General features: G+C 38.9%; 1 protein-coding gene across 1 annotated transcript; it reads left to right on the forward strand.

The window, feature by feature from the left end:
* Positions 1–290: 290 nt before the first annotated feature.
* LOC122060711 (vacuolar iron transporter homolog 4-like) lies at positions 291–935 on the forward strand. Its single transcript, XM_042623821.1, has one exon. It carries the CDS (start codon positions 291–293, stop codon positions 933–935), a length of 645 nt encoding a protein of 214 aa, XP_042479755.1.
* Positions 936–12,695: the final 11,760 nt, after the last annotated feature.

Raw genomic sequence — 12,695 nt, forward strand, 5'->3', positions numbered from 1 at the left:
GCATGTTGCAGGCATGGTCCTGTCATATGTAAACTTTTAGTTCATAACTTCATGTAAAGAATTTTGGTGTTTATATGTGTACGAATGAGTGTATGTATCATGCAAATTGTTTGTTTGTCCCTCATAACAGTCTCTGTTGGTGATGTAATGTAAAAGACCCCAAATGCTTTAGCCATTTTCTCTATAAATACCTTTGATGAGGGAATGCGGCTTCCTCAAGCCTTCTTCAATCTCTTCCCATCCCTTCTCTACGTAATCAAACTACCTTCTTTTCTTCCTTATCAAGTTCAATGGCAGCCCTAGAAGCTGGCAAACCACGAGACCCTGAGGCCCTCAACCTAGAGATGTCCGGTAGCGAGGACGAACTTGGTATCAATTACTCCCAGAGGGCACAATGGCTTCGAGCTGCAGTTCTTGGAGCCAACGATGGATTGATATCAGTTTCATCTTTGATGCTGGGAGTTGGAGCAGTTAAACAAGATGTGAAATCTATGATCCTCACTGGTTTTGCAGGGATGGTTGCTGGTGCATGTAGTATGGCAATAGGAGAGTTTGTATCAGTTTATTCACAGAAGGATATAGAGGTGTCTCAGATGAAGAGACAAAATGAGAAGGAGAATGGAAAACAAAGTGGGGATGAGGGAGAGAATGAAGATTTGCCAAACCCATTCAAGGCAGCTGCAGCATCTGCTCTTGCATTTGTAGTTGGAGCTGTGGTGCCATTGATATCAGCATCGTTTATACAGTCATATAAGATGAGGTTGGGGGTGGTGATTGCAGTGGCAAGCTTAGCGTTGGTAATGTTTGGAGGGTTAGCTGCATTTCTGGGTAAAGCACCTGTGAAGGGATCTTGCTTGAGGATGCTGATTGGGGGTTTGCTGGCTATGGCCATAACCTATGGATTGACCAAATTGATTGGACTTGCTGGAGTCTAAGGACTAGACTCTTGCTGGTGTCCATGCAAGCCATAAATAGTTTTAATTCCCCACTATATATGTACTTTGTTCTATGTGTGTATCCTTTTTCTTTAGTTTCTTTTGATTCATGATGAATATTCTAATGAAATTCTGGTTTCCACATTCTTGATCTCTTCCTTGAAAAAAAAAATCCTAGAAAATAGAAAATAGTGAGTAGGAAAAAATTTGAATGCCACCCGAATTGCAGCTACTAGCTGCAAACCCTGCTAGTAGTTAAAGTAATGGAATATTAACTACTTAACTATAACCTGGCAGCTGCCAAATTTTATTCAGATGGGGTGGGGTGGGGTGGAAGGAAAGGGAGGTGGTGCAGGGTTGCCTATGTTTGTAGCAGTAGAAGGAGAGAGAGAGAGAGAGAGAGAGAGAATAAGAAGAAAAATAATGTAAAAAAAAATGAATGAATAAGGGGAAGGGAGACGATGAATCGTTGAAAATGAGGGTAATTTAGGAATTTTAAAGGAATGATGTAAAAATTTTAATACAAAGTAATATTAGTAATTATAGGCTAAGTGTAAGGAAGTGATAGTAATTACCCTAATTTCATTACCATACGTGAAGGTATATAATTATAGAAAATAATTGCAATGCAAATTAGCTGCATATGTAGAAAAGCATGGAACAATGAGGTAATAAAGCATGGGTCAATGATATATTATAGATGAATGGTGCTTGAAAATTTGGTCTTGGTCATAGAAAAGGACAGACGATGGGCAAGAACCAGGAATGATAAGGGATGAAGGAAAGCAGATTTTTTTCATTTAAATAGAGCGAGCTATGTAGTTCTGGAATTTTTTTATGTTTTGTTTTTTATTCCTTTCGTATTTTTTCTCAACTGGTATGTAGCCAAATGACTACAAGAAACGATGTGGAGCAACCTGATCCTAGTTGAAGTTGAAGTTAATGGATAAGCTGGATGGTTACATGCATTCATAGACTTAAAAATGATGCCAAAAAAACCATTTTTTGGGGAAGGGAGGGACAGGGGAGTGGAGTCGACAGCATTTAAAATTGGATTTCAAATATGTATACTTAAAATAGTAGATATTTAGATATGCGCAAGTGTTTTCTGTTGGGGGCGGTCTTTGTGCTCAACACACAAGGATGTGCACCCTTTAGGAGGGACACGGTGGTCATTTCACGTCTTCTCAAATCTGGTGCAAAGGTTAATCCTAGACCCAAAAAAAAAAAAAATTATCCCTTAAATATATAGCTCTATATAAAACGGGAAAAAAAAAAGAGGATGGTTTGGTTTTTCAGGTTGAACTAAATTTTTTTTCATTGAAACCTAAGCAAGATATGAGAATTATGTAAAAATTGAACTAAACAACAAATGGTTTAGTGACCAAGGCGCAGCTCCACTGGGTATAAGTTTGAGTCCAATTTAACTTCTTCTTCTTCTTTTTTTTTTTTTTTTTGTGAGGAGGGTGATAGTCGAAACTAACTTCGATAGTATGATAACAAAGCAAAACAAAATGTTGAAAGGAAAAAAAGAATATAACTTTATTCTTTTTTCTGTAATTAAAATACATGGGAAAAAGAATGCTTCCTTGTCATACTGCCCAAATGCTAACGTGGGGGGCCAATGAGGGCCCATACATGGGCATGATCAATAGGGGTCTGTTGCCGGCCCTCTATATTTGGGTGTAGAAGCCGCACGACTAGGAAGTGTTTATTTCCCCAAAGTATATTCAACGAAGCCTTTCACCACCCCCCCAACCCCCAAATAGAAGAATGAATAAAAAAAAATCCATAGTTTATTGCATCTTAGTTTATTGTATTTTTGCAATAATCCGTAGGTTGTCCTTAATTGTATTTACTATATGTTAGAATAGAGTATACTTATATGAAACTTAACATTGATGGACATTCTCTCGGAAACCCAGGACGAGCATGGGCTAGTGGAGTGATTCGTGACCCGAGTTCAAGGATTGTCTACTCATTTGGACATTATCTTGGTGTCAAAACACGAATTATGAGGCAGAATTTCAAGGTTTTGTTCTAGGAGTTAACACAAAAAAAAAAAGAAGAAGAAGAAGTTGTGTTTCCAACACCTATATATTGAATCAGACTCGACAACTGTCTCTATCCTGTGGTGTGTTGATCAAGAATGATGTTATTTACGATTATTTTTAGATGATATCTAGTGGAAGTTGTCTCATTTTTACGGGGAAGCGAACGTGATATCTGATTATCTCGCAAAGCAGGCTGCTAGATCTGGATCTCATTTCACTTCTCCATCTCTTCCTATTTCAATTCAGTATGAAGTTAGGGTGGATGCTGAAAGAAGAATGAGAATTCGGTTCATATAATCCTTTTCTTTGGTGAAGTAATGGATCTCCTCCATTGTTGATGGTCATGCCGAAGGTGGAGGAATGATTCCGGAATTTTTCCCTTCACTTTGTTTTTTGTATCTAGTTTTCTTTGAATTCCAGCTTGTATATTTTTCTTTCTCTTTTCCCTTTAATAGGGAAAAAAATTACATACATCGTATCGAGTACATCACTTATATTTTTCATGTTTTCTTAAAGTCCAGACTAATAATTTTACATAGTTCTCATTTCCTTGGTTGCCACTCCACCTCTAACGTCTCTCCAGCTTGCAAGATTTGATTTTGAATTGGAGAAGGATTTGAAATCCTCTCCAAATTAAGAGTGGATGGTGTTGGTGTACGATGTCTTGTATTCCATCACAATTTAACCCAAAGAGTACTGGTGCAGCACCTCGACAGGCAGGACAGATGTCCCGTTAGTCGGTTAGAGGGCCGCGGGGGGTTGCAAGGGGGCAAGAGGCCCCCCTGCATAGCAGGGAGTGTAGGGGGCGCAGCCCCCCCCCCTCTCGAATTTTTTATTTGATGGCAATTGTGTACTTTCCATATTAAGGGTTTTCGCTATATATTTGTAGTGAGTGTTTCTTTCTCTATAATGCAAGCAATACTGAGAGGTGTGAGGGACAAGCGTTGTAACCCTATTCTCCATTGATAGTGAAGCAAGATCTTATCTCACTGGGGACGTAGGCAATCTTGCCGAATCTCGTAAATCTGTGTGTATTGTTTGTTCTAATTTTTCCATTATCTTCTATATCGTTTTAGGATTGCGTTTCCATAAATTGGTATCAGAGCTTTAGGTTTTTTTTTTCTAGGGTTTACTATCACGATAGCAGGGAAGTGATCGAATGTCAAGTATGATATCGAGAGGTTTAATGGGAAGAACAATTTCACCCTCTGGCGTCAAAGGATGAAGGATCTTCTGATACAACAGGATTTAGCGAAAACGTTGTTTGAAAAGTCAAAGAAACTCGTAAAAATTACTGAAGAAGATTGTGAAGAGATAAAGGAAAATGCGGTAAGTGCTATTCGATTGAATCTTTCTTATGTTACCCTATAATATGTTGTGGGTATCAAATCTGCACCGTAATTATGGGTGAAACTTGAAAGCATCTACATAACGAAGTCCTTAACATACAAGTTGTTTGTGAAGAAACAATTGTATTCTCTACAGATGGAGGAAGGTACAGATCTATTAGAGCATCTTAACATGTTCAATCATATCGTAAGTAAACTTGCAAACCTGGAGGTTAAGATCGAGGATGAAGACAAGGTGTTATTGTTGCTGTCGTTGCTCTCCAGAATCATATGACCACCTAGTAACTACTCTCTTATACGGGAATGAGACCCTTGAGATGGATGAAGTCACGACTGCCCTTATGTTCAATGATACAAGGAAGAAGGCCAGTAGTACGAAATCTCAAGGAGAATGTCTTTTCGGAGGTGACAATGAGATAGAAAGAGGGAGATCAAATCAGAAGGGATTTGAGAAGAGTCGATCGAAATCAAAAGGGGCAAAGACCAAGGTCTCTTGTTACTATTGCAAGAAGGAAGGTCATCTGAAGAGAGAGTGCTTGAAGAGGAAGGCAGACTTCAAGAAGAAAGGTGTAGATAAGGCATCTGAGGAAGCTAGCGTGGCTAACAGTTCAGATGGAGATGATGGAGATGTACTCTCTATATCATCAGGTAAGAAATAACCTTCTGATTCTTGGATTTTAGATTCTGGATGTTTATATCATATATGTCCACATAAAGATTGGTTTGATATATATCAATCATATAATGGTGGGTCTGTCCTAATGGGGGGAATGATGTTGTATGCAAGACCATTGGGATAGGCACTATCAAAATCAAGATGTTTGATAGGATAGTAAGAACTTTACCAGATATGAGACATGTACCAGAATTAAGGAAAAACTTAATATCTTTAGGGGGCACTTGACTCAAATGGCTGCAAGTACATAGCAGAAGGTGGAGTTCTCAAAGTTATTAAGGGTGTTATGGTTGTCATGAAGGGACAGGTAACAAAAAACCTATACAGACTCATAGGGAGCATAGTTACAGGTGGAGCATCTGTGACTACAGATACAAGATTTGTTACAGATGATACCTATCTATGGCATATGCGGTTAGGGCATATGGGAAAAAGAGGATTGATGAAGCTTCATAAAAGGAAATTATTGAAGGGAGTGAAAACTTGTAAATTGAACTTTTACAAGTATTATGTGTTTGGAAAACAATGCAAGGTTAGTTTCAAAACTGCAAAACATAAGAGTAAAGAGGTGCTTGATTATGTATACAGAGATGTATGGGGTCCTTCAACAACAAAATCTAAAGGTGGGGCAGAATACTTCGTGACCTTTATTAATGATTACTTAAGGAAAGTCTGGATCTACTTCATGAAGCATAAAAGTGAGGTGTTCACTAAATTTAAGGAATGGAAGGCTGAGGTAGAAAGGAAGACAGGAAAGAAAATTACGTACATGAGAACAGATAATAGAGGGGAGTACACACACAATTCGTTTGTAGAATTGTGCAAAGCTGAAGGGATTACACGACACTTCATGGTTCTAAAGACACCACAGCAAAATGGTGTAGCTGAAAGGATGAACAGAACACTTATAAAAAGAGCTCGGAGTATGAGGCTGAATGCAGAGTTGGGCAAGAGATTTTAGGCAGAAGCAGTGAATATGTTGTTTCCTCATCAACAGGTCTCCATCAAAGACAATTGATTGTAAAATTCCCGAAGAGGTATGGACAGGAAAACCAGTAGATTATTCTATTCTAAAAATATTTGGTTGTCCAGCCTATACACATGTTGAGAGTGAGCAGCGTTCCAAGTTAGACTCAAAGTCTAAGTAGTGCATCTTTCTTGGTTTTAAGAAAGGCGTAAAGGATCTAACTTCACAGAAACTTATGGTTAGTAGGGACGTTGTATTTAATGAGTCTCATATGGTGAAGTCAAAATGTAATTCACAAATAGTTGGTGAAAATAAATAAGGTTCTACTGTGTAGGTGGAGTTAGATTAGTCTGAAACAATAAGAGAAAATGAGTCATCCAGTGACTTATCAGGACAACAGGAGGCAGTAGAAGTTTCCTATACTGTAGCAAAGGGTGAAGGGAAGTGTACTCATAAAGCACCTATGAGATACGGGTTTGAGGACATGGTTGCCTATGCCCTCACTGTAGGTACAGGTGATCCATCTTCCTACCATGATGCTTTGAGTGATGCACAACATGATAAATGGATGGTAGCTATGATGGAGGAAATGGAGTCTCTGTAGAAGAACAAGACTTGGGAGATTGTGGAAAAACCCAAAGGAAGAAAAATTATTGAGTGTAAATGGGTCTTTCGTAAGAAAGAGGCAGCATCTGAGAATCAGCGTAAAAGGTATAAGGCTAGACTTGTAGCCAAGGGCTATGCACAGAATGAGGGGATAGACTACATTGAAATATTCTCTCCATTGGTGAAACACACTTCAACCAGGGTACTACTTGCTTTGGTGGCCATGTATGATTTGAAGCTTGAACAGTTTGATATGAAGATTGTATTTTTTTCATAGTGATTTGGAGGAACAGATTTACATGGAACAGCCTGAAGGTTTCAAGGTGTAGGGAAAGGAATATCATGTTTATCTACTTAAAAGGTCGATTTATGGTCTTAAGCAATCTCCTAGGCAGTGGTACAAGTGCTTTGAATCCCACATGATGAAGATTGGCTACATAAGAAGTGAGTATGATAGTTGTGTTTATTATAAAGTGTTAAGTGATAATTTCATTATTTTGGTGATGCTTTATATTGATGATATGCTCATTGCTGTAAAGAACAAACATGATATAGTCTCTTTGAAGTCTTTGTTGAGTGTTGAATTTGAGATGAAAGATCTTAGTGCTGCTAAGAAGATCCTTGGCATAGAAATCCTTAGAGGTAGAAGTGCAGGTAAACTTTGGGTAACTCAGAAGAGGTATATTGAAAAGGTGCTAGAGCGTTTCAATATAGAAAAGACTAAGCCAGTTAGCACTCCGTTAGCTAGCCACTTTAAGTTATCTGAAAGGGAATGCTCTACAACACATAAGGAGGTGGAGCAGATGTCTTCGGTCTCTTATGCTAGTGCAGTTGGGAGTCTCTTATATTCAATGGCAATGAAAGTTCCACAGAATTGGCAGGTTATGTTGATTCCGACTATACTGGTGATTTAGACAAGAGGAGGTATACTACAGAGTATGTATTTACATTGGCTGGTGGACCTATATCATGAAGGCCGATGCTTCAGTCTACAATTGCATTGTCCACTATAGAGGCAGAGTACATGACGATAATTAAAGCTTCCAAGGAAGGAGTCTAGTTGGCTAGATTGGTTCGTGAGTTGGGGTTGGAGCAAGGAGGTATAGTGTTATATTGTGACAGTCAGAGTGCCATACATCTTGCAAAGAATCAGTTGTTTCATGCAAGGACAAGCATATTGATGTGAGATTTCACAAGATCAGGGAGCTTGTGTCAGAAGGCAGTATTCACTTGAGAAAAATTTATACAGGTCTCAATCCTGCAGATATGTTTACTAAGCCAGTTACTACAGAGAAGTTCGAGTCCTGTTTTGACTTGATTAACATTACTCATTGTTGAAGATGAGGGACACACCAAATAGGTGCGGGTTTGTACCTCTAATGAGGTATGGGGATGAAGACGTCTACAGATTATCTTTACCAGAGGCTCAACAGAATTCAAGCCAAGGTGGAGATTGTTGGTGTATGATGTCTTGTATTCTGTCACAGTTTAACCCAGAGAGTATTGGTGCAGTGCCTCGACTGGTAGGATGGCGGTCCTGCTAGCCAGTTAGCAGGTCGTGGGTGATGCAAGGGGACAGGAGGCCCCCCTGCATAGCAGGGGTGTAGGGGGACGCAGCCCCTTGCTCGAATTTTTTATTTGAGGCAATTGTGTACTTTTTGGATTAGGGTTTTTCGCTATATATTTGTAGCGACGGTTTCTTTCTTTGTAATGCAAGCAATACTGAGAGGTGTGAGAGACGAGCGATGTAACCCTATTTTCCATTGATAGTGAAGCAGGATCTCATCTCACTGGGGACATAGAAAATTTTGCCCAACCTCGTAAATCTGTGTGCATTGCTTGTTCTTGTTTTTCCATTATCTTCTACATCGTTCTAGGGTTGCGTTTCCACAGATGGTTCCACCCTTCTTGTTGATTCAATCTACCTCCATTGAGTTAATCTAGAGTCAACTCCTTTCTCAATGTAGATGGCTCCGGAACCATGACCGCCTTGGTTGCTGCCTCTTGACGTTCATTCTCCGCTTTTTTGAAGCGACAGGAAGTCACCTGATGCCCAATATATTTACAGAACCTGCATCAAGACATTCCATATATCTTCGTACACTACTCGTTGCTTGAAGCAGAATTCCTTCATCGTGCCTGGCCACTTCTTTCCACTTGAATTTCCTCAATTCAGGTAGCAGTCTCAATTGCATCCACCTCAACCAAGACACGGGCATAATGCCCCAGCACAAGTAATTTCATTTGACGATCCATCACCACTGACCTACCCAGCACCTTGGCCAAGGACAAAAGAGCATTCTCATGCTAATATTCCAATAGAAGATCCGAAAAATGAACCCAAACCAGCTTCATCAATACAGGCTTATCATGGATGTTAAAGTTAGGTTTCCATGTTGGAATCTAATGAGCTGACCTCCAGACTTCACAGGGTTGCATCTCCAAACCTCTGCTATATCCCCTTTTGAAAAAAAAATTGGAAAATCACATATCCTTTTCCCAGTGGGTGCATGATAACCCTTTGCTTCAGATTCCACTTCTCCCTTGCCTCATTCCTAATATTGTCCAACGATTCTAGTCTGAAATTGACCCATTCAATCAAAGAAAATATGAAATTTTGTCAGACACTCTCGTAATCCTTCTATGGTATAATCACCCTCGTAATGTTCCCCACTTGGATTGGGTTAGGTGACACACATCAATATCAGGCCCTGCATTACCACCCACCACATTGGCATAGAATTTCTTAGGTTGAGAAACCTTCTCCGTTGCAGCTTGAGAAGGGTCCCCTCCTCCTTGCCCCATCATCACCGGTGTAGGTCCTCTATCCACATCCTTCCAATCTCCATCCTCAGCCTCTTCCTCACCTTCTCGCGCGCTGCTGGATTCACCTCGCACCAACATCGCCTCCCCGTGACCCAAATTCTTGCAATTTTCTCTATATCCTTATCCATATATTTCTTTTCAATAAGTTTCATTCTTCTAGTATAGTTTCAAAGCCTAACTTTTCCATTTGGCCAACTCCAGTTAGGCTTAAACTTGATATTTATGTATAAGACCCTAGGGTTTACATGTCTACAAATTTTCGGCACCATCATGTGATAGATATTTTTTTCATTAATTGATTCTATATAATAGATGTGATATCAAAGAAAAGGATTGCAATGCAAACTAGCTGCATATGTAGAAAAGCATGTCAATGAGGTAGAAATGCATGGGTCAATGAAGCATTATAGATGAAGATACATGATGCAAGCTCTCTTTCGTTGGTGATATGTTTGAAAAAAATGTGGTCATGGTCATAGAAAAGGAAAATAGGGCGACATTGTAGTCTGGACTCTGGACTATATTTATAACTACAGTCAGCTCATCTAATGATATAAGAAGCAAGAATGATAGGGGACAAAGAAAGCAGATTTTTTAATTTCAATAGTTTGATTTCTTTGCAGTTTTTCTCGACTTTAATGAAGCCAAGGGACAAACAATGACAATATGGAGCAGGCCCATCCTAGTTGAAGTTGATGTTAATGGATATGCTAGATGGTTAAAATCTTTAAGAATAATTTTGAACTTCTTCTCCTTCTATTTTTTTTTTTTTTATTAAAATAATTCAATGAAGCCCGGGATCCCCCCCCCCCCCAGTGGAGGAAAGAATGAGAAAAAAAAATACATGGATTGAGCTCCCAACAAATCAATGGTTTATCCCCATAGCAGAATCACACTGGACAAATCCAAAGAGGATACAAGGACAAAGACAACCCAAAACAGCTAGACACCTAGGCCTACCCGAGAGGACTAGTCAAAGGATCACACCCTACTAATCCCTTACCACTACCAATTCTAATTTTTTTTAAACAGAGAAAAGTGGAGGTACCAAAATTCTAATGGATCGATGAATGTGCTAATAGGCTTTCTCATATGATTTTCTTTAATGAGTAAGTAGTCTAAGGTTTCAAATCTCATTTAGGCCCTGAATGAATCAGCAAGTGTATATTTTAATGAAATGTAGACCATATAGCACAAAGAATTAGGTAAAGAAAATCCATTGAATACCACTTCACTTTCAGCATGGCCATCAGTAAAGAGGCAATCCAAACAAACTTAATACAAAAAATTAAATAAATCTATATCTGGGTCACGATTGGAAATTCTGGTTGATATCGATCAAAACAAATGAAATCGCACTATCCCGACTTGAAGATAATCTTATTGCTGCCGCTTGCTTCGCCAGCTTATGGATCTTTTGTTTCATTTTAACTTAGTTTATGAGTTAGTCGACCATTCAAAGAACTCAAGTCTAGAAAATTGACCATCCACCATGATACCAACATCATACAGTATTTCACATTCTCTCGCAATAAGTAATCAGATCATTATGTACCTCTAACTCTGATTTATTGAGGTAATCCCACATCGAATCAATTGATTTCAAGATGGAAGTCTTAACATGACTGACCAATTATTGAGGCTTTCATCAATATCATCCATTGATATATTTGGGTAAGGTTGTCCATTGATGATCTACCCAACACGCCAAGCAAGGACATCATCTCAATTTGATGGAGGATCTTTTCTACTCTATGAAACTTTCATTTTAGACCCAATTTTGGAAGACCATGTTGGAGCAACCAAAAAGAAACTACGTTTATGGAAGGACATCTAAGCTGGACGATTTGGAGCTTCCCCTTCCCCTTGCTTTAAATCTTAGTTCTTAAGATGGAAAGTCAAGAATGTGAAACACCACTCAAGGAGTTTGCACCATGGACAACACATTGCCCATATTTTGTAGTTTCACCATCTTGTTTTACTAATGGAATATTGCCACCTCACCCACTTGGGACAAAATTGATGAAGGCAGCCCCACGTTGGGACTAATTTGAGGAGAGAAGGAGAGGCATGGTTTTGATGAGAGAACCCCCTTGATGAATTTTAGAAGCCCAGCCATGCCTTGGCCGAATCCTTCGTCCAGTCTACCCTATTTAGGGTTTTGTCTATTTTTGGTGATGAAGTACACATGTTGGTCAAGTTTTTTTTCTGTTTTTTGGCTAAAGTTCAGGAAAGATACATATTAACAATGAAAGAAAAATGGTATAAAGAGTTCGTCTAGATATTCCTAGACCAAATCATTACAAAATTAGTATTATCGAACAATTCTCCACTTTCAGCATTGCCAACAGCACAAAGGCATCCTGCAAGCTCAAGGAAATGCCAAAAATGAACCAAATCTATGCCAAGGTCTATTTGAGGCATACCATATTTTTTCTTCTGGAATATATCATGTTGGTGAAAATCAGATACCTGAGGTTCGCATCATGTTGGCCAAGTTCTTCAACAATACTTTTGTCTATTTTAGGATTTGGTTATGTTTAGTATTTTGTATCATAAGATCTAATGCAATTATGGTTTCCCTTCGAAGTTACCTTTATTTGGATGTAATCTCAACCATAGGATTAGATGAGACTTGAGAGAATTAGGGTTTAATTTTTCTTATAAATCTTAAGACCTTTGCTCATTTGAATGGGAACGAAATTGCACTGAGTTTTATTCAACCATTGAGTTGTTTATTGGAACCTTGAAGTGTTCTACCCTGTAACCTTAGAAAGTTATGTTGCATCTTCAAGAATTATAATTTTCCCATGTCATTGAAGAGTCACGTTAAACCTTTTTTTTTTTTGAAAGATCAGAAAAATTGTATTAAAAATGAAAAACCAAAAAATAGAGATACCCAAAAATCCTAGGCAAGCCCAAGAACTCACAAATACAAAAATGGAAAGTACATAAACCGAAATATGTTCATGCCCAAATTATCTCTTTGAATCTCTTTTTGATCTGATTGGGAAAAACAAAGACCAATGAAAAGATACCAGATTTAGCCGCCTGCTAAATAATTTGCAAACAATGTGATAGGGATGCAACAGGGCCGGGTTGGGTTGGGCTTCTTAAAACCCTAGCCCAACGTTGAGTCCTCTTAACTAGGCCCAAACCCGCCCTGACCCTGACTCAAGACCGCAAAACTTCAACCCAAGCCCAAACCTTTAGGGTTCAGCTCAACCTTTATCAGCCCTGATTGGCCCTGATTTTTCAGGGTCGGGCCGGGATGACCCTGAT

This window comes from Macadamia integrifolia, chromosome 14, assembly GCF_013358625.1.
Source record: "Macadamia integrifolia cultivar HAES 741 chromosome 14, SCU_Mint_v3, whole genome shotgun sequence".
In the NCBI taxonomy this organism is placed as follows: domain Eukaryota; kingdom Viridiplantae; phylum Streptophyta; class Magnoliopsida; order Proteales; family Proteaceae; genus Macadamia; species Macadamia integrifolia.